At 36.8% G+C, this 27506-nt stretch overlaps 5 protein-coding genes, 1 long non-coding RNA gene and 1 pseudogene across 11 annotated transcripts; 4 read left to right on the top strand and 3 right to left on the bottom strand.

Annotated features, from left to right (window-relative positions):
- Nucleotides 1–333: 333 nt before the first annotated feature.
- On the top strand, nucleotides 334–4750 carry LOC140976083 (E3 ubiquitin-protein ligase RGLG5-like). Of its 4 annotated transcripts, none has more exons than XM_073439966.1 (12): nucleotides 334–422; nucleotides 1143–1521; nucleotides 2304–2388; nucleotides 2507–2647; nucleotides 2735–2848; nucleotides 2923–3020; nucleotides 3477–3556; nucleotides 3637–3742; nucleotides 3833–3960; nucleotides 4067–4250; nucleotides 4374–4430; nucleotides 4520–4750. In XM_073439966.1, exons 2-12 carry the CDS (start codon nucleotides 1156–1158, stop codon nucleotides 4598–4600), a joined length of 1440 nt encoding a protein of 479 aa, XP_073296067.1. In that variant the 5' UTR covers nucleotides 334–422; nucleotides 1143–1155; the 3' UTR covers nucleotides 4601–4750. The 4 variants fall into 4 exon arrangements, with proteins under 4 accessions (XP_073296067.1, XP_073296065.1, XP_073296068.1 ...); XM_073439964.1 differs by having other exon boundaries at nucleotides 349–422; nucleotides 922–1521; XM_073439967.1 differs by lacking the exon at nucleotides 334–422 and adding an exon at nucleotides 439–573.
- A 1587-nt stretch (nucleotides 4751–6337) lies between these two features.
- On the bottom strand, nucleotides 6338–8547 carry LOC140976082 (probable pectate lyase P18 pseudogene; annotated as a pseudogene).
- A 449-nt stretch (nucleotides 8548–8996) lies between these two features.
- On the top strand, nucleotides 8997–11216 carry LOC140976081 (uncharacterized). Of its 2 annotated transcripts, none has more exons than XM_073439962.1 (4): nucleotides 8997–9662; nucleotides 9744–10101; nucleotides 10705–10881; nucleotides 11021–11216. In XM_073439962.1, the coding sequence occupies exons 1-4, from the start codon at nucleotides 9271–9273 to the stop codon at nucleotides 11042–11044; spliced, it is 951 nt and encodes a 316-aa protein (XP_073296063.1). In that variant the 5' UTR covers nucleotides 8997–9270; the 3' UTR covers nucleotides 11045–11216. The 2 variants fall into 2 exon arrangements, with proteins under 2 accessions (XP_073296063.1, XP_073296064.1); XM_073439963.1 differs by having other exon boundaries at nucleotides 9005–9662; nucleotides 10708–10881.
- A 2354-nt stretch (nucleotides 11217–13570) lies between these two features.
- Nucleotides 13571–14080, bottom strand: LOC140977859 (uncharacterized). Its single transcript, XR_012175452.1, has 2 exons — nucleotides 14004–14080; nucleotides 13571–13878 (listed from the first exon to the last, which is right to left on the bottom strand). It is a non-coding gene; the product is annotated as an uncharacterized lncRNA (long non-coding RNA).
- A 480-nt stretch (nucleotides 14081–14560) lies between these two features.
- On the top strand, nucleotides 14561–17516 carry LOC140976080 (uncharacterized). Its single transcript, XM_073439961.1, has one exon. The coding sequence runs from the start codon at nucleotides 14849–14851 to the stop codon at nucleotides 17147–17149; it is 2301 nt and encodes a 766-aa protein (XP_073296062.1). The 5' UTR covers nucleotides 14561–14848; the 3' UTR covers nucleotides 17150–17516.
- Nucleotides 17517–17985: 469 nt separating this feature from the next.
- On the top strand, nucleotides 17986–18550 carry LOC140977412 (early nodulin-like protein 21). The gene is made up of 2 exons (XM_073442156.1): nucleotides 17986–18172; nucleotides 18252–18550. Exons 1-2 carry the CDS (start codon nucleotides 17986–17988, stop codon nucleotides 18548–18550), a joined length of 486 nt encoding a protein of 161 aa, XP_073298257.1.
- A 322-nt stretch (nucleotides 18551–18872) lies between these two features.
- On the bottom strand, nucleotides 18873–22794 carry LOC140976097 (protein NOI4-like). Of its 2 annotated transcripts, XM_073439983.1 has the most exons (5): nucleotides 22278–22794; nucleotides 22151–22209; nucleotides 21991–22065; nucleotides 19539–19736; nucleotides 18873–19165 (listed from the first exon to the last, which is right to left on the bottom strand). In XM_073439983.1, exons 3-5 carry the CDS (start codon nucleotides 22009–22011, stop codon nucleotides 19142–19144), a joined length of 243 nt encoding a protein of 80 aa, XP_073296084.1. In that variant the 5' UTR covers nucleotides 22012–22065; nucleotides 22151–22209; nucleotides 22278–22794; the 3' UTR covers nucleotides 18873–19141. The 2 variants fall into 2 exon arrangements, with proteins under 2 accessions (XP_073296084.1, XP_073296085.1); XM_073439984.1 differs by having other exon boundaries at nucleotides 22151–22794.
- Nucleotides 22795–27506: the final 4712 nt, after the last annotated feature.

The following is a 27506-nucleotide window of genomic DNA, read 5'->3' as shown; positions in this document are numbered from 1 at the left end:
ATATAATTGAGGTTTATATAATAATTTTAAAATGAAAATTGATCTATCCGTAATAAAAAATAAATTTTGTGAATAATATCAAATAAAAATAAATTTGATCCTAATCAACCAAAATTTATTAAAATATTAATATGTTGACTTTTACGTATATCTAACTCTGTAACGAACAATAAGATAGACACGACTCAACGAGTTGATTGTTATCAATACATTGGATTTGTTAAAAAAAAACATTAAAAAATATTGTGATATGCACACAAGTGTAATATACATACATACATATATATATATATACATACATACATACATATATATATATATATAATTAACATATATTTACGTGTAAGTATGCTCATGTGTGAATAGATGTAATGACATTTATGTGAGAAGGATCTTGGTGAAATCAATTTTCCGCAACTGAGGTATCCTCTGTTCTCTCAATTTCTGCATGTGGATTGAAGACCATGTGGAGATTTTTTGGAATTCATTTCTGAAAAGGCAGTTGCAAGTTTGTTTTAAGTTTGCCAGGAGATTTGTCTAACTTGAATAATTGATTTTTGCTTACGGTTCAAAGTTATCAGTGAATTCACTTTTTCTCTCTCTCTTTACTACGGATTATCTTTGAATTTTCATAGAAATAAATATTTTACGTGTGTTGGCATCTTTTTTTTTCTGGGTTGGTTGCTGAAATTTGAAAATATGATGCGTGTTTATCTGAAAGAAACTACGTGGAAGAGGTTGAAGGGTCGGTGAATTCCGCGCGGTTTCCCGAACCATTATTCCTTCATTTGTCAAATAAGCCACCTGTTTTGATAAATTCACACTTGTTTAATTTTCTTGTATATATAAAAATAAGTTTTAGATAATTAAGCATTTAGAATATCCAGAGTTTGAATTGCTTTGCTTGTTTTTGTTTTCTAGGGGTGTACTTTGATCTGAATGGGATATCAACCTGTGTGGAATCTGGGTTATCTTATCGATTCCCTTTGCTAATTTTTGCAGCCGATTTTTTTGTTGGATTTTGGACTAATCGATTCTTTCTGGCTTTCAAAATCCCTTGATTAATCTGAGAGGTCACTTGAATCAGTTTTCTGTGGTGTTAAGAGTGGGCCTGTAATTAGAATTTTGAGGTGCTTTTGTAGATAACTTGATTTAATGGGAAATCAGAGCTCTAGCCCTAGTGGCGGAGGGAATGGGAGGCCATCTTCAACTGGTGGATCTATTCCGTCGTCGGGATGGCATCATAATCATGCTCAATCATCATATTCTTCATATGCTCAGAATTATCCTCTGCAGTATCCTTATCCAGCAGGTTATCCACCTTCAGGCCAGGACCATGTTCCTCCTCAAAATTACGATACTTCCTCACACTCACATGTTCCACCTCAAAATTACGGTAGTCAACCGGAATCACACGCACCCCCTCAACAACATGGGCTTCCTTCGCAACCACATATGCCACAAAACAAATTTGACAGGAGGTATTCAAGAATTGCAGACAATTACAGATCATTGGAGGAGGTACGTGCGTGTGAATAATGGGGGAGAACTACTGAATCATAGGTCTTTTTCTTGATATCAGACAATGTAAAACATCGAAAATGAGCAACAATTAAATGATTAATTTATTCAATCTTGTGAAGGGAATTGGATAATGCCAGGCAGTTGGTATAGTTGTAACTTGCTGATTGTTTGTGAACTTTTCACTAAAATAGTTCTTGAAGGCTTGGTCAAATGACTTTAGTTTATTGTAATTTGTAAGCTGTATCTTTATAGGGAGAAAATTTGGAGATTATGCAGTTATTTCTGGTCTTCTACTATAATGGAGTTCTTTAGCATGTTATGATTTGTCTACATGTGAGGAGTTGAGAATGAATAGTTAGATAGAGTGTTGTGAAAGCCTAGATACTTCAATTCCAATTAATATTTAAAACAGTAAAATAATCCATAATGAAAGTAGATTGGTCAGTGTTAAAATTAATATTTAAAATAGCAAGATCATCCATGATGAAAATAGATTAGTCAGTGTTAACGGCATGTTAACCGTATGTGACCTAGGAATACCAGATCTTAACTGGTGTGGCAGGAATTGTTTTGATGCCTTAGATCTGTAATTAGTGTCTGCCCTAGTTATTCATTTTCACACACACACACACACGCACACACACATATATATATATATTTACGTTGTTCGCTCCATGTTTGTCTATTTCCACATTATGTGGAGTGACGATGTGATCCGCTCTTCCGAAACTTTGATTGTTCGATCTTCACAAAATATTTGAAAGTTGAGGCCTTTTCAGGTGACTGAAGCCCTTGCACGTGCCGGACTGGAGTCTTCGAATCTAATTGTTGGGATTGATTTCACTAAGAGCAATGAATGGACGGGTAGAATTTTTTTTTAATTATTTCTTTTTCTATATCTGTTTCTGTTTCTGTTTAGTTAGATGCCTCAATTGAGGACTAGACATTGTGGAGCAGAAGCTGAGCTTGATCCAATGTTTAGGCAAGAATTCCTATCTTGGCCGAAGCTTACATTACATTGGAAATGGTCTTAATCCATACGAACAAGCAATATCTATCATTGGAAAGACAATGGCCGCTTTTGACGATGATAACTTGATCCCCTGTTTTGGATTTGGAGATGGTATTAAACGAAACCTGTCATTATTCTGAAGTTTATAATTTTCTTTCTCAAAGTATAAATATATATTTCACCTATTTAATTTTGCAGCATCAACCAATGATGAAGATGTTTTCAGTTTCTACCCAGACGAGAGATTTTGTAATGGATTTGAGGAGGCCTTAAGTCGTTATCGAGAAATCGTTCCTAGTCTGAAACTGGCAGGTTAATAACTCTCCAGCCTTCGTTTTCAAGATAGATTTGAATGATAGCTTAAACTCTATATCACTTTGTTTCAGGTCCCACATCGTTTGCGCCTATTATCGAAATGGCGATGTCTATTGTTCAGCGTAGTGGAGGCCAGTACCATGTTTTACTGATTATTGCAGACGGACAGGTATATTAGGATATAAACAATGGCAAGGTTTTTTCTTTGTATGTTTTGGTAAAATCTGCTCTAGGCGAGCCTGTACTGCTCTTCACATTCTCTGATAAATCTAAAAACATTGTTTGAAACTCAGGTAGGAAGTTCTTTAATTGTGTCATAAATCATCATACTTTGATTGACTGAACCATTGGGTTTCACAAAATTGTTGTTAGAACCATTTTCTTTTTCACACTTCCTGCCATTCTTATGTTCGCCTCGTGTTCTTATGTTCATTAGTTGTCTGACATGGTTGGGAGGAAGATGAATTTGAATCCGATTCTCTGATAACTTAATGGAAAAAATTCTTTCTTTTATCAATGTTTTCTAATGCTTGAACAGTTCGGTGGTTGTACCAATGTTAGATGTTTCCTTTTTATGATTTTCATAGTTCATACCCATGGTCAGCAATATTATTCATATTCTCAGGTTACCAGAAGTGTTGATACTGGACACGGTCAGTTAAGTCCGCAGGAACAGAGAACTGTTCAAGCAATTGTTGAAGCGAGGTGAATTTTTTAAACATGTTTTTGTGATATGCTGGTCATTTTTCCTCATTCTCGTGGTAAGGTTTCTACATTATTTGCAGCAAGTATCCTTTATCTATTATTTTAGTTGGGGTTGGGGATGGCCCCTGGGACACTATGAAGGAATTTGACGACAACATTCCTGCTCGGGAATTTGATAATTTTCAGGTCAGCTGTTTGCTTGAGATATATAATTTTTTCTACCAATATCTGCTTTTGGATAAATCTGATGAAACTCTTTACTCCTTTCTTCTTCAGTTTGTTAATTTTACAGAGATTATGTCTAAAAATGTGCACCAATCTCGAAAAGAGACTGAATTTGCTCTTTCTTCATTAATGGAAATTCCTGCTCAATATAAAGCAACAATGGAGCTTAATTTGCTAAGGTAATCCTTCACCTTTACTTCTGTATGCGTGTGGTCCATTGGGTTGGTATTACTTGGGTGCATCTGTAGCCCTAATCGCACGTATTTACTTTTTTGGATGGTTTAGTGGATCAAAAGGAAATGGTTCGGAAAGGGTCCCTCTTCCTCCTCCCGTCTATAGTATGATGTATGCCAGCAGCTCAAAACCCTCACAAGCAACTAGTTTTCAGCACAGCACCAGTTCATTTTACGAGCATAATGTTGCTGCAAATGCAACTCCATCTGCTCCTAGCGCGACATTGGACTACCAGGTATGTTTTGCATATGAATCTATATTGGGTTGTAGATAATGTGTTTCCTTCCTTTATCAGCTCGTACCTCTGTAAGAGAGATTTTTGAACGAGTTATGTGATTGCTTCTTTCTGGGTTCATAGATTTGTCCCATTTGCCTTACCGACCCACAGGACATGGCTTTCGGTTGTGGTCATCAGGTAACTCCATTTCGTGATCTGTTGTGACATGGTGCAATGAATTCCATAAATTTCCACACAAAAAGTGCTTTTTACCTTGTTTTTCGCAGACATGTCGCCATTGTGGACAAGACATTCAACTATGTCCAATTTGCCGGAGTCGAATTGATACCAGAATCAAGCTCTACTAAGTAGCTTTCCTCCTTTGAATCTTGACACTATATGATTATAATATCAAATTCTTTGTATTGGTTTATTGATGTATAAAAGCGGTAGCATTTTGAGAGTGGTTGTGATACTGTACAAATCAAGTAATCAGTTTTTGTACATATCATTTGGTTGTATTGTGTTCATATTTTTAGGCCTGCGATGAAGTCATACGTGAGCCACAACAAGACTTGTACGATCATCCTGTACGATGATGATTGCAAAGTTTCTGTGGTAAGGTTTTGCATTGAAATAGTTTGAGAGAGTGGGGGTTAAGATTGTTTTTAATCATAGGGAATTATTTTGTGGTTGGAATTGTATAAAGTTCGTATCCTTTTTATTCAAACATATGCATGTTAGGTAGGGAATAAACTGAGATTCTTGACGAAATTTGTTTATTATGTCTTGAATATCCAGAGATAGAGCGGATTAGATTTTTCAGGTGGTGGAGTTGTTTCTCATGAGAAAAAAACAGTAAAAATCTCTTGTTTAGATTAATAAAAAAAATCAGCATTAATTGTTACTCAAGATTTTAGTGAAATGCTGGATTCAATGAAGGTTAATTAATTGGATTAAAGCAATCTATTGCTTAACTAATAAGATTAGCTTTTATTAGGACTTCAAAACTGCAATCGGCACCGGTTGCTCACGAGAACCTTGGACAAGATCAAGAGTGAGACAACTTGCTTGTTTCCCCAGTATGGTGTGAAAAAATTATGGTAATATATTAGCGAAATCGATAATAATACCCGCCAAAAACCACTCTGAAATCGTTAATAATCTGCCGGGTGGGTTGATCCGGAAACCATCTCCGATCTCCCCAAGTTTGTCATCAACAATTTGCTTAAACATGGTCTCTGGCTTATAGGCTGTATAAAAAAAAATAGTTGTATTTTTTCAGCTGAAAAAACCAACATTCATCGCATCGCCCATGTTGGAAGTGTGTGAAGAAATCATGGTGTCTGGCTCAGAATTAATAAAAGTTAGTTGAAAATTATTTTGTTCTTCATATCTTTTATTACTATAATTTTTATTATCTTATCTAACAACCCATTCGATGTAAAAGAGTAAAAGCAAAAGTGGTCACACCATTATCAAGGAAAAAAATAAATTTTACGTGCTCTGATTACCCCAAATATATAACAATATACAGATGCACATACATGCTTACTATAAAATTGATTGCATTAGCCAATATTTAATTGGTAGTTTAAGAAACAAAACAACAAAGACAAATAAACTATTTTTAAAAATAAAAAATAAAAAATTGTGCCGATTATTTCTCGTAACATCAACTATTGGACAACGGCCGTGAGATAACCAGGCTTTCATCGCCACAAACTAAACACAAATGTTTCTTCTTTTGCATGCAAAATAAGACGTTGACCATAAATCTCGGCCAGCAACTTCACCAGAGCCCACAATCTTGCATGGAACAACGTGCACCGCCCATTTCCCCGCCAACTTCCGCCCTATAAATCCCCCTCCGCCCCCGTTCTTGTTTCCCCATTCTTTAGTATCGCAGTGTTTCTCGAAATATAAATTGAGAAGTACTGCAAGAGCCTACAAGAATCAAGAAACTTAAAAGAGGGCAATTATTTTCGAAGAAAAGAGAAAAAAAATGGCACGTCAAATGGTTGCTCTCGCACTCTTCTTGGTCGCCGCCTTCGCGGTGGCGGTTTCCGGCCAATCACCACATGCCGCTCCTTCATCATCACCATCTGCTGCTCCATCGAAGCCAACAGCCGCCGCCCCAACGATCAGCGCCACCCCGAAATCTGCCCCTGTGCCAGCCGCCTCCGCCGCCCCAGAATCCTTCCCTGCCGACTCCCCCGAGGAGGAGCCCTCATCTCCACCTGTCCCCGCCAGCGAGGCCAGCTCCCCCGTCGCCGAAGCTGCTGCTCCCACTCCCGCTGCCGCAGCACCTAGCCCCAGCGAACCCGCAGCTGATAAACCTAAGAGCGGCGCCGCCACCTTGAAGGTCTCCGCTGCTGTTGGAACCGCCGCTGCCGCTGGATTCTTCTTCTTCTAAATTTCTTTTAAGTGTTAATTTGTTCATCTTATATTCAATCGAGTTCGTTTTTTCTATGAGCTCAATCGTGAGTAATAAATAAATGTTAATGCATAAAGAAGTAGCGAATTTAGTGTTGTTGCATTTAGAATAAGTTCAATATTCCTTCATTTCTTTGTTTATTTGCTCATTCTGCTGTGCATTAGTTAATTTAAATACCTTCAACCACCCACGCATTTGCATGTTTATTAAATATTAGTGACATGGAAATTAAAAAATTGCTATTATTGCCAGATTGATTCTCTCATTCATGGTTGGATGAATAATGATAGATTTTGATTTTAAATATATATGGGTCTAGGATGAAAAAATTCTGATAATTCCTTTGTTGTAAGGGAAGAAAATAGAAGAATAGTGAAGATCATTTGTTGGTCAAAGAGGAGAGAATGGAGAAGTTATCAAATATACAGGTTTACAAAGGCTTAAAATTGACAACATTTACTATTGGCTCCCACCCTTAAATTTATATATGGTAACTGATTTCAATTAATATATTATTTGCATGGATAGTTCACACTTTTTCCTTTGACAATATTTTTGCTTTTCTTCTTCTATCGTTCACTGAACTTGAATTAATGCTGTTTACATCAATCACGCAAGAACTTATGGGATTCAACTCGCTGCAATATATAACACCATCATTGTAGTACTTAACTAACTAGCAACGAGATCCAGTTTCTCAATTGTGTGCCCCAGCAGTTCTGGTGACTGAACCCACAAGAGAAACTGGCCTAGCACTGAAACTTGATGCCTTCCAATGTGCAGCCCAAGCTCCACGTCCCGACTGCCGGAAAAAGCCACCGTTCAACATGAAATCGCCTTCCGATCTCCAGTTCCAGTTCCACTTCCACAAATTGCATACATTTCCCAAAGATTATAGTCATTGTTCACCACATGAAAATACCCAAGCCTACATGACCTACGCATCCTTTGAACCAGCCCTTCTCCAAAATGATTAAAAGCAATAGTTACCGGCATATTCTTATCCTGCGCAAATGCATCACTATGTCCTAACAACATCACCTTATCATGATGCGTGAAATAATTATTTGAAATCGTGACCGCGGTCGACCCACGAATCACATCGATCAGCCCGTCGTTACAGTTTGACAACGAGAAATGATCGATCCAGATGTTTTTCCCGGCTAAAATGGCGATCCCAACTCCAGCATAAACCTCCCAATGCCCTGCATGCTGCGGGAAATCTCTGATGATCCCATCCCCAGCTTTCGCACAATCATGTATATGAATCCCAGGGATAATGATGTTACTTACGTAGTGGAGGCCATTGGATATGTGGTCACTGGCGCCGCTGCCGTCGATGGTTTTGTGGGAGTTCATCACAAGTTATTGATTTAGCCGTATGACCATGTCGAGTTTGAAGATTATCCATAGCGGCTCGTTTTGGATAACAGCAGGATACCAGTTCGTGCAGTGGAGCGATGTTTTCATTTTTACTAGAACTAGAATTTTTTAAATAATGGTTGAGCTAATATGAACAAATGAAGCCACCGGACTACCGTAGAATATGACAAAATTTTATGTATAAAAATTATAGAAAAAACAAGCCTTGGCTCCGCCCGTAAGGTCGTGGGTTCACCGGATCATCATGCCCGGATCGGTGACCACATATATGCGGCTGCCTCTGCCGCCACATGCATTCTTGCCGAAGCCAATAGCACAGTCGGCTAAATGCTGGCGGTTGTTTGAGAGTGGAACTCGCAGCAATGCCTTAAATGGGGGAGGAATGCTTGTGTTTTTCCACCTGCTGCGGAAGAGACTTTTGACTTTAAAGTGCAAGTCCCGTAATTATGTTTTGTAACATTATAATATAGACTTCTAGTTGACCTTTTTTTTATTTTTCATAACTCAAGTCATTTAAAGATTGAAGTTGTTTATTTACACGCCCTTTGTGATATCGGCTAAACTACTCTTTCTACATGTGAAATTCCTTGATAATAATGACATGCCCCACCAATGCGAATAGGGTTGATTTCTCGTTGGGCCGTAAAATCCTAATGTCTCCAACAAGGGTCTTTTGCAGAAAACCAAGTGTGAAAATAAGTCCAACAGCTTCATAATCAACTGTCAATTCTCATTAATATGAAAATAGACTTGCTCAATATCGTGTAACCGGAAATCCAAAAACTTGTTAAATCAGGTCAACGCTTTTGTTTCATATGTTGTGACCAAATTTTAACATTTGAAGTCCGAGTGAAATTTGAGAGGTCGATGATATTTATCTAATAAATTTAGGATATAGTTGAAACATAGACCAACCCCTATCAAATTAATTGTCGAGTGTATGTTACAATTTAGTAACTGGACTGGACTGGACTGGACTCCTACCACCGACGGCAGACTTCATCCAAGAGGAAATCCAGATAACGCACCATCTACAAAATTCCACCCAATCAGGTAAACCCACGTGTCGAAAGAAAGCAGCTCATCATCTTCTTCTTGATTGCTCTGCCGAGAGTGGTCCCCACCCGCTTTTCACTTTTTCGTGACCTCCATTAGATACTTCTCCTTTCCCTATAATTCCACACTCGGCCTACTGTGTGCAGCAACAACACTCCCTCCATGAACAGAAAACGACGCCCCACAGCTAGAAAGTCCAGGACTAAGGCCAAGAAACCGAAATTCCTCAGCCTCCGCCTCCAGTTCCCGGCCGAGGAAGTTGTGAAAACCAGGCGGATCGGTGAAACGCGTGCAGCGGGTGCCTCCGCCGCAGGATCGGTGGAAGTCATTACCACCACCTCTCCCACCGCTGATAGTGAATCCCACGGGCTCAACTTATTCCCGCTGCACCCGGGGAATCAACTTCAAGACAAAGAGAGTGCCCAAGATCAAGAGAACGTCGCGTACTTCTTCTCCACCACAGACGGCGGCGCAACCTCCCTCACCGGCCTTCTCGATGATTCCGCCGATACCCCCTCCATCTCATCCCACACCACCATCAACAACAGTGACAGGTACGTAATGGCTTGCGTTTTGGAATCCTCAAAGTACTTACGGATTATAAAGTTGGAGAATTTCTTGATTTGTGGTTTCAGACAAGATGACCTGTCCCCATCATCGGCCTACGGCGGTCCCGAGAGCATAGACGGGTCGGCGGCGCTTGTACGCAACGCGATGAAAAACAGGGAGCGGGACTCCAGCGAGGAGAAGTGGGTGTGCTACTCGGAGGTTGTGGAGAGGAAGAAGATAAAGGAGGAGGAAGTGACCAGCTCCGCCGCGGATCCGCGGCTGAGCGATGATCGGGCGGCGATCCAAGGGCTTTCGTTGAAGCTGGATTATCAAGAAATCTTGAAGGCATGGTCCAATAAAGGCCCGCTTTATGTGGATTCGGAGAATTCCCAGATCGTCCCCAACATGTCCGATGATTTTCTCTTGCAAGAGTCATCATATAGCGTAAGATTATTATTTTACCTTTACTATGTACTTAATTTATTGATTAAATACAAACTACATGTTAATTTATTGTTTAATATAAAGAAATGTCGCCGAATTATTTATTAAATTGGATATTTTGAATTAACAGGTAACTAAGGATGAGTATTAAATTGATTTTTAATCTTTTTGTTAAAGAAATAGAAAAGGTGGACACCTTTATAGAAATGGTTTCGAGCTTTGGTACTATTTTTATTATTCTTTTCTACATACAACAAAGACCACGTGCTTTTGACCATACACAATGGAATTATTAGATATGTTGTAAGATTTTTATATTTAGATTTGGATTTGGAATTGGATTTGGAATTGGAATTCGGTCCTTATTTAATATAAAAAAACCAACAGGAATTATCAATAATATTTTAAAGCAGGAGGTCAATTATTGAATCGGATGGGGTTGTACAATTGTACAGTTGGATCAACAAGGAATCTTTGGAGTGTAGTCTTTTTAATCGGGGGCCCTTTTGCCTCTACCCCGAATTAATTGATCAATGCTTCTGGAGTCTTCCACCGGAATCCGGTTCGGTTTAGTCTTCTTATAATGTTGTATTGTATGATTAGCAGGTGATGGGGTGGGCATGTAACGAGGTGAAGATGGGATTGTGGACAGTGCCGGAAATGGGACAAAGGGAAGCGAGTGTGTTGAGGTACAAGGAGAAGAGGCGGAATAGGCTTTTCTCCAAGAAAATACGTTACCAAGTCCGAAAGCTCAATGCCGAGAAACGCCCTCGTCTCAAGGTAAATTAGTTATCCCTTGCCTTGGGACAAAACTACATTATCATTTCTCAAAAAAAAAAAAAAAAAATTATAAGACTACAACCTTAATCACCTTTTTGCTCATAATGATATCTAAATTAATTATTTATTTTGTTTGCAGGGTAGGTTCGTGAAGAGAAGTTGAACCCTATTTTCTCTTTTCTTTTTCTTTTTTAAATTGAACTGTGTAAATAATAAAAGATTATTTCTGTCTGGTGAACGAACGATAATAGATTACTAAATTATTACCATACGTCGTCGCTATCGTTATATCGATGTTAGATTTAGAAACTACATTCACTACGTCAACGTTGTCATATATTTTTTCTTTCCTTTTTCACTGTTCAATTGTTTTTTAAGGTTACTTAATTTGATTTGTTTTAGGTAGGTGATTGGAAAATAGTTGTGAAAGTTGTATATGTCATAAATCATATCAGTAGGGGCGTAAACGATCCAAATCAAACCAAATAGTATAAGACTTAAGTTTGGTTTGTTTAAGATTGTTTGAGGCTTGATTCGAGCTTCTATTATCAGGCTCGAGCTCGGTTTGTATTGAAAGTACTAAGCTCGAAAAAGCTCGAGCTTGATTCATTAATAGCTTGTGTATCATGTTTAACAAGCCTGTCTTGAGCTCGGCTAGTTTTCGAGCTCGTAAAGCATAGAATTGAGCTCGAGTTTGAACTTGTTAAAAATTAAATATATCTATGAACTAATTTTAAATCAGACATAAAAATATAAATTCATTCATAAATAACCAAAACAACAAAAATAACAACTAAAAAAAACATGAACTTATTATATTATTGAACATCCCAAAATAATACATCCAGCATCCATATAAAAAATATTCGTCATACACTGGTATCACCATATAAATAAAATTGCAATAATTTCACTCCTTTAATACTCAATTCGCTGTGTTCCAAATAAATTTAAATTTTTTTTATCAATATAAATTCATTATATTCAATTAAATATAATATTTTAGGATAATAATTTGTAAAGTTACTCAACGTGTATATGACTTAGTGATGTAAATTTTTTGGGGAAAAAAGAATATGTTGATGTATTTATATTAATTTATTATGTTTTAATTTTTAAAGAACATTTTAGTACAATAATATGCAAGTAAGATAAAAATATAATTGTGACTATGTGGTGTAAATTCATATTTTTTTTAACTATGTTTTGTGTTCAATTTCTTCCATTGACAATTTTTATTTGTCAACTCGATAAATGAGCCAATTTCGAGCTTACGAGCCACCTAAACAAGTCGAGCTCGAGCTCGCGAGCCTATTATCAAACATGTTTGCGAGCTCACGAGCCAGATATCCTTATGCTTGAGCTTGGTTTGATTAAATTTCCGAACTTGAAATCGAGCTTGAGTTTGGTTTGATATGATTAACAAACGAACTCAAACGAGCTTTTTATCTAACTGAGCTTCGAATAGCTCGCGAACGGTTTGGTTCATTTACACCTCTAAATTCATATGCATTTGATCTTGGAGGTAGATCCAACCATGATTATTCGTTTTCATGAAAACCAAATTAACTTCCTATTATCCAATTTCCGGACGGGGGAAAAAAACTTCCCAATACCGCAAATTCATCACCGTATCCCTTGATTTCAATTCAAAATTTCATTACATTCTTTTTTTTCAATTTCAAACCTTATGTTTTCTCAGTCATCTGTTCGTCTCTCGCGTCAAATTTCTATATCAACTATAAAAATTTGTTGGCATCAAGTTGTCAAAGTACAAACCTACATAATTCAAAACAGAAGAAAAAAGGCAGCCGATTAAACACCTACAAAATATAATTCAAACAATTCCAAACAGAGGTAGTAAAGAAAACATGAATATATTATATTAAAAAATAACAAAAGAAAGAAAAAGAAAAGAGGATGGGAAGTTATTATCGTGGCAGGAAACATATTAATAAAACAGACAAGATTTCATCAGCAGTCAGAGTTGATTTCAGTACCGTATACCATGGTTGATCCACCATGGAACTTATCTGCATCAATATGAAAGAAAATAAAAAGCTTATCTCAATTGATTAGAGTTGGATTCGGAAAATAAGAAATTCAGGCACATCAACTCATATTACCAAACATATCGTTCACATTGGTTTAACTTAGCTTGTTAATTTTCCATATCATCAAACTGGTTGAAGTAAAATGCAAGAACATACTTTACAACTTTTTTCAGATGGATTTAACTCGTTAACTTTCAATTGTATAGCATACTAAACAAATTTGGTCCTAGTACTCATCAATCACTAAATATCAACCTGCAACTGTACAATTCTTCTAACGAAATAATAATAATAAAAAAAAATCATTTCTCTTTAATTTAATCTGTTCTACCAAACAAGCTAGAGAACATGCATATTCTTTGTAACATATATAAGAGGCCCTTATGCATAGCTGCCCAAGATGCGGACATGCATGATGCTAGGAATTACTGAACCACCTCATCTTTGATGTCAACATAAACCAACGTCCTAAGGGACTTAGCGAACCAAAAGCAGGCTTGATCTCATATGTACATGATAACTACTTCTCAACGCTAGACCTGCAAAATCCAAATCAAACCTTCTTACTTCCTTCTCCATTGCAAAATATATCCAACTATTGACGCCACGAAGTCGAGGGCATGCATGTCTGCTACGACGAGGCTGTGCATGTCTAATACGAATAATAAAACTATCAACACACGGGCCCTGATGCAACTTCAGGACACGATTCACCCTGGATTTGAACTTTTTCCATTTGATTTTACTTCCAGCGGCACTATACATATCCTCAAATTCCAATGTACCAGATGTAAACATCCATAAATACCTCCATCTACGTGAGAAAAGGCTAGTCCTGGCAGCTTCTTTGAAACTCATACAAGACAGAATGGCAACAAGCATATCATCAGACAACTTATCAATCCCAATACTAATATCTCTTAACACTCAAAGGATCAGCACCCTGAATGTATATTGGAGTACAACACGTAAACTTTAGTAACCCTTCAGCCAAAGTGTTGAATTATGGAACTAAAATGAATATATCCACAATCAGATGTATGAAAAAGTCGACTACTTGCGTCGTACCTTGTGCTTCCGCTTTCGTTTTCTTGGACTTTGTGTGGCTGAATCAGCCTGACTCTGCCGAGAACAAGTTCGTGCATCTTACCACACTAGGTGAAGAATTGATGTGGGAAAAGATCAAAAGTTTATGATGGCACAGAAGAAAAAAAAAGGACCTTTCAATCCTTCCTGTAAATTAACGACGAAGAAAAATACATTACTGATGGACCTAACCCTATTGTTACGGGCCTGTGGCTCGTTTAAATTGCGGGCTTTTCTGGGTAAAATGATGTTATTGGATTCGGGCTTTACCCAATTATAATTATGTTTTTGGACTTGGGCTAATTTATTTAATTAGAGTGAATTGAAATCATGTTTAAAAAAATAATTAAGAAAGTGATTCAAAAACTATTTTATCACCTTTTATTATCCATTCGACTCTTATTTTTTATTATAAAAAAAAAATCACCTCATAACTGCCTTGGAAAAATTTATAGATATTATTATTTATAAATTTTATTCTTTGTTTTAAAGTTCTCCAACATCAACATGAATCATAAATTCATAATGGGCCGAGTCCTTTTACATCTCGTTCACTTTCCCAGCATTCGAATGGCTGTGAAAAATCCCGTATCAGTTTCTGGGGCCTAAAATTATCCGGAAATCCAATCCTTAACTTGAGTCTTGTTGCCTTTTTGCAAGGTATGATTTTTGCCAGTTCTTGATTTTTCAGATGGTTGTCACCATATCTGTTAGGCAGAAAATTCTAGTTTCGTTCTGTTTGTAATATAGAGTGGATGACCTGAGATGACTACAGAGTTGTTTTTTAGATTTCCAGTTTTAAGTGTGTAGGTTCTTTGTGGATTTTTATGTTTCTTAAAGTCAATATGCAAGCTTTGAGCATTTGGCCTTCAGCAAGTGAATCTTGGTCCAATTGTGCCACACCCCAGTTGGATTTTGAATCATATTCTAGTTATAATTTGGTTACAGGACAGAAAAGTTTGAGTATTTTCCGTGGCCTATTGTGTTTGTCGAGAGGCTTTAGAAGTAGAAGTGCAAATACTGAGTTGAAATGGAGGTTCTTATATGTGTACCCCAAAAGCAAAGTATATTTATCATTGAAGTCAAAGAGTGGTTCCCGTGGCACCTCTCTTTCTCTGGCATGGGCATTGGAGGAACAAGAAATTGGAGATAGTGTTACCCAAGTAGATTTAGAGAACTCGAGTGATTTTTCGGAAGAAGACTCCGCACAATTTGTTCGTGAGAAATTAGAGAATGGGAACTCCCCTTGTTGCGTTGATAATGGTGGTGACAAAAAGAATGATGATTGTCCGGACAACGGTGATGGATATGATGGTGGAAATGATCTTGATGTGAAATTAGATGATGAGAATAATGCAAGAGTTGATGTTCGTGCATTGGCATGGACCTTACACTCAGCCAAAGATGCTGATGGTGTGGAAAAAATTCTGAAGGGTAAGGGTGACCTCCCTCTTCAGGTTTATTCTTCCATAATAAGAGGTTTTGGCAAGGACAAGAAACTAACCCCAGCTATGGCCCTCTACGATTGGCTTAAGAGAAAGGGTGAAGAAACTGATAGTTCTCTCTGTCCCAACTTATTTATATACAATAGCCTTTTGGGAGCGATGAAGCAATCTGGAAATTTCAATGACTTTGAAAAAGTCATAAATGATATGTCTGTAAATGGTATGCGTCCTAATGTTGTGACATACAACTCTTTAATGGGTATATATATAGAACAAGGACGAGAGTCGGAGGCCCTCCAACTTTTTAAGGAAATGCCACAGAAGGGAATGTCTCCATCTCCCGCAACTTATTCTACAGTTTTGTATGCATACCGTAGATTGGAAGATGGGTTTGGAGCATTGTCATTCTTCACCGATATAATAAAAAAATACCAAAAAGGCGAAATTGGTAAGGATTCCGATGAAGACTGGAAAAGCGAGTTTGACAAGCTTGAGAACTTCACTATTCGAATCTGCTACCAAGTGATGCGGCGTTGGCTTGTGGCTAGTGAGAACTCAAGTACTGAGATGTTGAGACTGCTAATAGAGATGGATAAGGCTGGCCTTCAGTCTGGTCATGCTGAATATGAGCGCCTCATCTGGGCATGCACTCGTGAAGAGCATTTTCTTGTGGCTAAAGAATTGTATACTCGGATAAGAGAGATAAACTCTGACATAAGTTTATCTGTTTGTAATCACATCATTTGGCTCATGGGAAAGGCGAAAAAATGGTGGACCGCATTAGAAATTTATGAGGACCTGTTGGATAAAGGCCCTAAACCAAATAACTTGTCATATGAACTAATGGTCTCTCATTTTAATGTGCTTCTATCTGCAGCTAGGAAAAAGGGTATTTGGAGATGGGGAGTAAGGTTGCTCAACAAAATGGAAGAGAAAGGCCTTAAACCAGGCAGCAGGGAGTGGAACTCTGTCCTTGTAGCCTGTTCCAAAGCTTCAGAAACTGCAGCTGCAATTGAGATATTCAAACGAATGGTGGAACAAGGCGAGAAGCCAACAATTATTTCTTATGGTGCATTGCTTAGTGCTCTTGAGAAAGGGAAACTATACGATGAGGCCGTTCGAGTCTGGATACATATGACTAAAGTGGGCATTGAACCGAACTTGTATGCGTACACCATCATGGCTTCAATATATGCTGGACAGGGTAAATTCAATATAGTTGATTCCATAATACGTGAAATGGTTACTGTAGGGGTCGATCCTACAGTTGTCACATTCAATGCAATAATAAGTGGATGTGCTCGTAATAATCTTGGAAGTGCAGGATATGAATGGTTCAAGCGTATGGAAGTTCAGAAGATAACTCCCAACGAGATTACTTACGAAATATTGATTGAGGCACTGGCGAACGATGCTAAACCAAGGCTGGCATACGAGTTGCATTTGAGGTCTCAGAAAGAGGGCCTTGTTCTGTCTACTAAGGCGTATGATTCAGTCGTCCGGTCTGCACGAATGTATGGTGCCACAATTGATATCAGCAACCTTGGTGCTCGGCCACCGGAGACGAAGAAAAAAGTGCAGATTAGGAAGGATTTGTCTGGGTTCTGTAATCTCGCTGATGTTCCTAGGAGGAGCAAACCATTTAACAGGAAAGACATTTACAAGTCACAGACTGAAGAATAACAGGCAAGTATGGTGCTGTACTAGGAGGTGTTTTTGAGTGTGTAGAGCAAGCGGTACCTTCTTTTGTTGAAGATGATGTATAGTTAGAAGATGTTGAACGAATAACAGCTCTGTGGTATATGGCTATTACATCACTTCCATCGAATACTGAATAGACAATTGACACTTTTTGTCATATATTTATTGATATGGTTTTATTTTACACACGCTTTTTGTGTTATTGTCACGCTTTTAGCTCTTTATAGGATTATAGTCATGTAAAAAAGAAAAATGTCTTATTTTAAGATTCTGGGAAAATTGCAAATCTGATCTCATATTGTCATTTTGGGATTTTTATTCTCAGTGTAGTCAAATTTTAATTTTCAGTGCTTGTTATCTTTGTTTGTTTTAATCAAATTTAGTTATTTTTCAAAAAAAAAAATTAAAATAAAATAAATACACACAACATATGCTCTCTAATTATTAAATTATTTAGTTGAAAAAGGTTATAAAATTTATAAATACCATTCACTTTAATCCACTACTATAAGTTAAAGGAGGACATAAAAAAATATGTTATCAATACATATTCAAGAAACAAACTGATCCGTTGACCCCGTAAACCAAAACGCTCAACCGTTACTCCCCACTCAGCCATTACCCCCTTCACGTTAAACAATAGCATTTATCCCTTAATTTATTGATTGATGTTTATTATATATATGCAGTGCAATGGAGGAGTTGCTCCTATGTACCATAACAACAGCTACCCAGCCATCCACAATTCTCTTCTTCCTTGTTAATTGTTAAATTTCTTAGTTATATCCAGAAGATATAGCCTTCATCAACCAACAGTAATGGAGTTGAAACCCTTCGTTTGCATTACATTTGTTTGTCTCTTAGAGCTGTCTTTGCTGCAGATGGGGAGTTGCTTCCAGTTTCAGGTGGGCGACAGGGCTGGTTGGGCGGTGCCACCCGCAAATCAGACCGACCACTACAATGAATGGGCCTCGCGAGAGCGGTTCAAGATTGGCGACACCGTTCGTAAGTACACTAACTTTTGTTTCAAGAATGATACCACGAAATGTATGTATACTGACATGCATATTGAGTACATGTTTAGGTTTCAAATATAAGAAAGACTCGGTAATGGAAGTGAACAAGACCGAGTACAACGAATGCAATTCCAGCCGCCCCAATTTCTTCTCCAACAAGGGGGACACAATCTACACGCTGGACCGGTCGGGTTTCTTCTACTTCATAAGCGGGGCGACCGGGCACTGTGAGAAGGGGCAGCAGATGATCGTTTGGGTTATCGGGCAGGACGAGGATTCCACTGCTAAGTCTCATGCTTCCAAGAACAATGCCCTTTTCGCGTATGCTCTGTTCTTGATCATGTCTGCTTTTCGGTTTTTCTCGTGAAGTTTGTGTTCCTAGGATTGTTGTTTGATTAGTTTTAGATTTTATAATTTCGGTGTTACGTTGGATTTCTGTGTTTGCTCGGATTGTTATTACATTTCCATGCATTTTTTTTATATATGTTTATTTTGCATCTCACGAGTTTTGATCAACAAGTTGTTCGTAATTGAATATGTTTATTTTGTATTTGCACAAAAATCGGTCAATCGGGATTTTTAATTATTTTGGCTTCATTAATTTTCCTCGTTGGCGGCAAACACAAGAATCTAAAATGAAACAGTGGATATTATATATAAACATGACATAAACGTAAAAGCTAAAGCTACTAAAATCTTTCTAAACTTATCATTTACAGTAAATGCGAACGAGAATCCGAATTGAAAAATAAACATGGCTGGGCAATTTAAAATGGACTTTACAAATTCCCTCAAAATATATTGAGGAAGAACATAGAAGAGATTTGAATACATTAACAAATAGCTTTAGTTTTTACGGTCATCTTTTGATGGATTTCCAACCCACATAAACAGCTCCATTTCGAAATTTACATCAAAATATTATCCGATGCCATCTTTCACAAATTCTTCCAACTTTTCAGAAGCAACACAGCCACTTTTTCTGCATCATCAACATAAAGAAAAAGAAATAAAATCGTTTACTCGAAGAAAAGATGACAACTTTCTAAAGATTTCAACGAAAATGTGAATATACACAGCACAATAAACCCAAGATTTCGGGATCAATACTTGAATTATAATATAAATGCTAAAATGATTCCACAGGAAATAAGTTGTTGCCAGTTTAGACACAGTCTGGCGCGACTATCAGCGTCATTTTGAGACCACATCATTGCACTTTGGAAAATTAAAATAGATATATAAAAAAAAAAGTAAGTATATAAAACTAAAAATACCGTTTTCACAAAATATAATTTGTCATGCATTTGGACACAAGGTGTGCAATAAACTGCGGGGTGGAAACAAAAAGAAACCTTGCTGGGATCATTATCTGATTCGTGTGGCTGAGACATGGAGGGAGGCGGTGGAGAGGGTGATGCGATGCTAGCGGCTGTACCGGTTGCCTTCTTTTCGTCCCTAGCCTTGGCAAATATGACTGTGAATCCATCAGCCGATGCCGGATTGTTCACGTCCCACTCCCCAAATTTCGGCAAAGGCCGACCTTTCTCGTGCTGCGTAAACATATATATATAATACTTTTCTTCAATAAATATCAGAATCGCAGATTCTAATTAGATTTTAAGAAAATCATAAGAAAAAGTTAAAACCTTGTTAAAATTCATGCATGCATGCATGAACGTTGATTTGCATAAACTTCTATACCTTAAAATTATCTGTTTTCTATTTGTAATTAATCTTCTTGATATCATTAAATCACATAATATAGGATTTGGAGAATATATACACACACTCACGAAATCAAACCGAATCCATGTATCGTATAATAATCATTAGAATCGAAACGTCAACACAAATTTTTCTAAAAAAAAAAAATTAACATCATAATCATAATAATCAAATAACAAAGCCAACATATATATTTTATGAAATTAAAACGTAACTTACAGACGTCATTCAATTAAGCTTGCAGATTTTCCCCTCGGAATGGATCGGAGGACAGAAATATTTATATTTATATATTTGGAAGAAATATTGGAGAATTCCAAACGATTCTTTAGGAAGAAGATGATCGAAGAGCCACACCGGAATTGATGATAATATAATAATAAGAACAACAATAATAATGTGATTTTTAGAAAGAAAAAAAAAACAAATATGATGCTATAAATAGAATATTGAGAAGTTGAAGAGTCAACAAAGAATGAGTAATATAATTGTCTTTCTTTTATTTATGGTAAAACGTGTATTGTGTGTTTTGTTATATTGTGATTTTAAAAATCGGGATTAAAATTTGTTAACATGAAATAGTTTTGTATAAATTATTGTAATTCAATATTGACGGCCGCCGTGGTCACACAATTAATGTAGTTTTTGCAAGATGTTTTTCATTGATAATATTTTCTCACACATATTTATATATATAACTTAATTGTGTGTGTGTATATATATATATATAATATAGCCTTGAAATATATATATAGACATAAACAAAAATTAAAAGTATATACAAATCATTTCTTTTATGTAATATGGTAAAGGGTGAAATTGAAAATAGTCTAATTGTGTCACTCAAAAATTACATGTACATTGGTGAAAATCCATCCCTCAGCGGCCCAACTATCATTAATCTGCATTTGCACAGTTAATATGACCGAACATAAAAATAACCTAATTAACCTTTGCCCTACCAATAAAACAGAACCGATCAGCCGTTTTTAGAAAATGAGCATTCTTCGGGGACTGAAGCTATTATGGCTTCGCCGTAAATCATTCACTATTGGTGCAGTGGTTTTGGTTGGTTCGGGTATTTCTATCAGATCTGGCTTGAAAGACATCAGGAATGAAAAGGCTAGGGCGGCGAAGGAGGAGGAGAGGGACGATTTGGCCAGAACCATGCTGGAGAAGAAGAGGGAATATGTCGAGCTTAAACGATTTGAAATTGAAGTCACAAAAAAAATCTTGGAAGAGCAGTTGAAGCAAAAAAATAAAGACGGAGGTGATTGATGGCAAAAGTAGAAGACGGAGGTGATTTTTTTATTCTTATTGAACTGTTCTAACATTCCCATATTCTGGGTCTTCGCTGCCAAAGTCTTTCGTGTTTGGTGATGCAGAATTCGAAGACTGTCCGATTTCTTGTTTTAACTTATCCTTGTCAAGTTCATTTTCAACCTTTGCTTTAAACAGTTGTTGATATGGTTATTGATGAAATGTCTTATTTGCAATGCTTTTTCCTAGCACTGAAGTCTGAGGTTTTGCTGCTGCTGTTGTCTGCATAAACACAGAATCTTTTTATGAGCTGATGGATTTATAAAAAACGTGTTAGATTACGAGAAAATGGTTGTTTCTTGGAACAGAAGAGATTGCACTTCTGGGGAATAAATGGAGGGTTGTCTCATATTACATGCTAGAAATGATGGATTACTGAGAAAATGGCAGAATATATATANCAAAAAAAAAAAAAAAAACAGAGAGAGAGAGTTCTGAATCAATGCATAATCCTCAATGTCTTTTGCACCAGCACCTTGTGTACACCCTTGTTTGCGTTAAATTTCTCCTCGAGTTTCTGAAATTGTCGAGAAAAGACATGAGGTACGGATCAAGGCACTAAAGCACGCATTTATGAGAAAAGACTGTAGTTTTTTTCGGCACGCAGTTATCGAATTCGTACAACTGATACATAAAGCACGCATTTATGAGAAAATCCAGCCATTCTAAACCAGTGGAATCAGCAAACACATATATATGCACAAACAGGCGTATCATCATGCTTCAACACATATATCTGACACCATTTTTAAAACTTACGCTGAAGACAAAAGGTGCCATTTAGGGCCATTTGTTTTGCATCCAGAAGCAGAGTGATCAACCGATGATTTTGTCCTGTGAATGTTGATCAATGGTCATTCTGATGTTCATAATTTAAGATTCATCCAAATTTGTCAAGAAAAGTTACACAAGTATGAACCTTCTGCTCTCTGAACGAGGTGTTGCTTTAGGATACTCAGACACTCCCTTCGTAGCTCCCTGCAAATCAAGACAGAATTAGCCTCAGTCCATACTAACAATTTCACACACAGGAAACTTAGAATTACCACAAGTGGAGTCCTTGAAGGAGTTGCGCAATTTTTAGGCGCTCGCAATGAACCGAGGCCAATTCCTGAGGTTTCAGCCTTCTTGGAGGCAGAATTTAGCCCTTTATCAAGCTAGCTCTTTAGTATGCATTAAGTTAATAATTGAGCGTAGAGACTTCGGGGAGGCCCTCCTTCTGTCCATTGATTCCACATTGGATTGCCTTGTGCTTCGAGTGACACTGCTATTTTCATTCTTAAGATGAGGTAAAATGACGCAAGAACTCATTTGCAACAATGTAAACAGGAAATACAAAGCATTCTTCGAGTTGAATTCCAAAGTTCAAATAACAATCAGTAAAGCATCGTTATCAGCTCTAACACCACCCATAAAAACAAAAGAAAGAACTTGAAAAGTACAATAAATCTTGAATAATTCAAAATTTTAATGAAAAACTCAATGCAAGTTTCATTTGCCAAAAACCCGTCAGAGCCAAGCCATTCCATGCTCTTTGTGGGTAAATGAAGGAGAAGAAATCATTGTGAATGATGCGATCCGGGTGAAATGGACGAGCCGGGTCCGGTGTTCCGCCGGATCTGCTATCAATATGATGAACGGAATAAGAGCAAGGAGATATATCTCTGTAATATGACTTCAGTTCAAACACAATATTTAGGAATCTCATCTTCAATATATAATTTAATCCGATGAAATTTTATATATAATTTGACCCGTCTCACATATTAGGATCCGTGAGACGGTCTCACATGAGACTCACTCCTGCTTGTGATATGGAGATATTATTATTTTGAATTTTAGCAAATGATTATGTCGACACCAAAATAAATCTTAAGTTATAATTAGATATATGTTTATGGATAAAAAAAATAAACTTTTAAACATTATTATTCATCAAATATTAATATTTTATGGATAAAAAAACTCATTCTAAGTACAAACTATTACTCATTCGGAACATATAAAATTTTAAAATTCAAATTATTGAAATGAGTGATTGAAACAAAATAATAACAATAAAAATAAAGTGCAAACCTTTAATATATATCATAATATTCATTAATCTCTTGAAACTTATTCGTAGTAACCAATAAATTTGAGAATAAAAAATAACATTTTTACTCATTTTAAATTTTTTTTTTTTTACTCCTAAGCTTTCACATACTTTTATTTTCTAGTGACTAGTGATATACATATTACACAGCTGAAAAAATAATTTCATTAAAATTTCCATTTCAAATAGAAAAATAAATAATCATAACAATATCTCTTGTTTAAAAAAGTTGCGAGGAATATATATATAAAGTAAATTATAAAAAATAAATATTTAAAAATATATTGGTAGGGAGTGAATTCGATAACCAGACTTCGTCCAAACTAATCTGAAATAATTGGCCTTATATTAATTAATCCAAGCAATCCCTAACAGAAATCACCAATTAAAATTTAGAAATTCTAATTCTAAGATTTCATGTTGAATATTTGTATTTCATCTTGTATATAATTCAGTATATGCCTCATTGATAGAGTAGCTCGCAATATTTATAGTTAATTCAGAGAATTTCATCATAACATCGAATAATTTGTGGTTAATTAATTCCAATGCGTGATAATAATCAAAGTTTGGACCGTTGTGTGTTCCCGATCATTTTGTTGAAATTGAAAATTTCCCAAGTTTTAATCTGTTCTGAAATTTCGATCTTAGTTATTAATTTAGCATATTTTAATTTAATTTAACTAGTTTAATTTATCATCAAATCACTTATTATTGTTTGTCTAGATTAAATCGAATAATTTAAATCTTATTACTTAAATAATAGTCTCTGTGGGATCGATACTTGGACTTGTCGTCCATTTACTATAACTCGACCTAGTCCGCTTGCTAGAATTTTTCCCAACCGAAATCTTCGGTGGCCCGGCGCCGGCTCCAGTACCACACATCTTCTACCGGCTCTCGCTCCAGCGTCCTCCCGACGTCCCTTCCGCTGCTGGATCGCCTCATCTGTTACTTTACAGGGGCGAATATCATTCCGAGGAAACCCGGGAACAATGAGGTCCGCCATATGGATCTCTATATCATCGACAAGATGATGAATGGTTTGGGGGGCCATTCCTGCTATTCCGGTGGCGTCGATCATCCTTTCCCACATGCGCTCAGTCGCCCACATTGACCTCACGAAGAATAGGACACCCTATGCCCCCTACCCTATCATCATCTCCAGGATCTTGGCGGCCCATGGTGCCGATCTCACTGGCGAGACTTCTCTCCTGCCCACATCTACGCAGATGCTCACCACCCAGGCCATGCAGGGCATGTACTTTATCTTCCGACATGGTGCGTGGTACCGTAATCCAGGGAGTCGACATATCAGTCCCCATCCCCGTGACCCACCTGTGCCTCCCCCTACCATCGATGATCGAGCCTGGGAAGACCATGTGGAGGAAGAAGCGGCTTTGGATGCCCGAGCTGGACCTCAAGCTGGTATGCCCCCTTGACAGCGCCCCCCAGAGGTGTACGTCAGGTTCTCTCGTCCATATTTGATTGCATGGAAGACATACGCACTAGCTTGGCTCGAATCGAGCACCATTCTAGGACGCAAGCATTTTCAGACGATATCTATGCACCACCTTGGGACAGATCCGCACTTGATGGCTTGGAGGACTTTGAGCTAGGATCAGATGATGAGTAGTTAGCTTCTTTTTATTCTAGGATTTTGGGAGGACTTTATCGCTTTGCTAGATTTGCACATTTCATTCAGATGTTGTTGTTGATCTTAGGGAACTTCTTAGTATTTATGATTATTCTCGTTTGGTTTTTGTTTACGTGCTTGAGTGATTTTCCTATTCTTTTTTACGTTTCCTTGTGTATTCGATGTCGTTCTTTTCAGAAATTGATGCGTTCTTTTTCAGAAATTGATGCGTTCTACCCCATTGTCACCAGGGCCGATCCTAACAATATTTGGGCCTGAGTCTAACTTTTAAAAAGAGACCTCTGAATCATAATGTGTGTTCATATTTTTTTTAGTTCCATAATAATTTTTCAAATTAAATCAATACGTTAAAAGACGATATAAAAAACTAAATGAATAAAAATATCAAACATGTCTAAAATTATCACTAAAAAACAACCCGCTTAACAGTTTTAGAGCTAAAAATACTAATCAAGTCTGTATAATCAAGTTGTTCAATAATTTCTTTCTCAATCGATATCATAGCCAATGCATTCAATCTTTCTTGTGACATGGTTGATCAGAGAAAAGTTTTAATGAGCTTTAACTTTGATCACTTCTTCACTGTTACTTGTTGATATCTCTAGCTTGATTTTGAATCATTTCTTCAATTTTTAGCTTTTTTTTCTTTCTTGAGACCAGACATTTTTAGGATGCATGATTAACCTAAGAATTTAAAAAATAATTCAATGAAAATTTATTTAACAAAGAATTCAGATACAATCCACTGTTTATGCAGAAAAATTAGCTACATAAAAATTAGTTTCAGAAAATTAGCTACAATGAAAATCAAGAGCAAATACTGAAATATTTGTTTTTATATATTATATAGTAGCCTCTAGATAAGGATAATTTATATTTGTTTACCTTCTTTTATTTATTTCCAGTGCTCAGATTTTTGCACTAAAATCGCTATTGTGTTACCACAACGATTTGAGTTACCAAGAGGAAATTGGATAAAAACGGACAAACTCTTCTCGTACCATTTTACCTGTCTCCTGCCGCCGCACACGCAGTTCAACCCAAGTCTTGAATTACCCAAGTTTCGAAGGGGTTCTCCCGACGGTGATCAGGAATAATTTTTTAATGGCTGTGATGGAAGATATATGGGAGTTGATATCAGGTTTGATCGGTCTCCTTATTTGCTGGAGAAATGAATATGAGTGTGATTTTTTTTAATAATTAATTGTTCTCTACCGGATTTTTTGTATCTTTCTTTTTTATTGGAATTGATGTTGAATGATCGAGGGTTTGTACGCCATGGGAGGAATTTGAAACTTCTGATGTGGTTTTGATGAGCTTATAAAATTTGATCTGCGGTTGCCTCATTTCCTGAGTCGATTAACATATCATTGTGATAGAGATGATTATGTTGTTAATTGCTTTGGCTGAATAGAGCTTTGATTTTTTTACCAATTTGTGGATTATTTAATTGCTACGTTTCTCTCGAAAAATTGTGACGAAATTAACGTATGTAATTTTGCTTGGAATTGAGCATGATACGGACTTTACATTGTTCGTGAATTTGTTGAAGAAGATGTTTTCTAGCGAAATATTTATGTGGGAATATTTCAGTATTTGCTCTTGATTTTCATTGGGCTATATAGAATTATATTTAATAATTTTTTAAAAAAACTTTGGAACCCCAAAAAACATATGGGCCTGAGTCCTTAGACTCTGAATAAGCACGTCCCTGATTGTCACCATCTATTCGACATTTTTCTAGGGAAGTGTGTTTGTTTAACTGTCTTACTAATTCATATTACATCGCTTTACACTGAAGGCAGTGTCGATTTCAAAGCGTGGGGGTGGGCCAGTTTTGTTACACATAGTTGCACAACACTTAACAACATTTTTCACGTAGGATGAGACTATATCTAGATAAAGAACCCCTGTTTTACTTGATAATCGGATTAGTTTGTTAGATTTTGGATCACCTGGGAAATCGTTTCATGACTAGTATTGAATGAGAGGAGTCGTAGTTGCAAAGAGAGAGTCGACATGAGCCAGTTTTGTATCGACATTTCACTCCATGCACGTGGTCAGACTTTTGCTCATTAATGGTAAATTGGTGTTCGGTGAACTTAAAAAATAAAAATAAAAAAATTAAGTATATATAGTTTGAAACTACCTAGAACTTGTCTGATCAGCCCTCGAAGCGAAAATACGAACGATGATGACTTAGGGATGATTTAGGTGATCTTTGGACCGTTTGAGCCTTTCAAGCCTACCTGATACATCTTTTATTGTCTCTAGTAACCCTTCTTGAGCCTGTAAAAATCGAATGGTGTGTGTCAATGAAACACAATTAGACCCCATTCGTAATTTATTCAATGTCCCACATCAACTACCAAAATTTTAGCCTATACCCTTTTATCCTACCCGAACTTTGAGAGAAATAAACCCTTCGAGCGCTTTGAAATGTTCCAACACTCACATGTGTAGAAAAGCACCCGGACCTATACACGGACCCCGTATTAGGGTCCGTGTCCTAAAATCCCAAGG

The sequence above is a fragment of the Primulina huaijiensis genome, chromosome 5, assembly GCF_012295235.1.
Source record: "Primulina huaijiensis isolate GDHJ02 chromosome 5, ASM1229523v2, whole genome shotgun sequence".
Lineage (NCBI taxonomy): Eukaryota > Viridiplantae > Streptophyta > Magnoliopsida > Lamiales > Gesneriaceae > Primulina > Primulina huaijiensis.
Note: the sequence above shows the minus strand (reverse complement) of the source record. Positions and strands in the feature narration are given on the sequence as shown.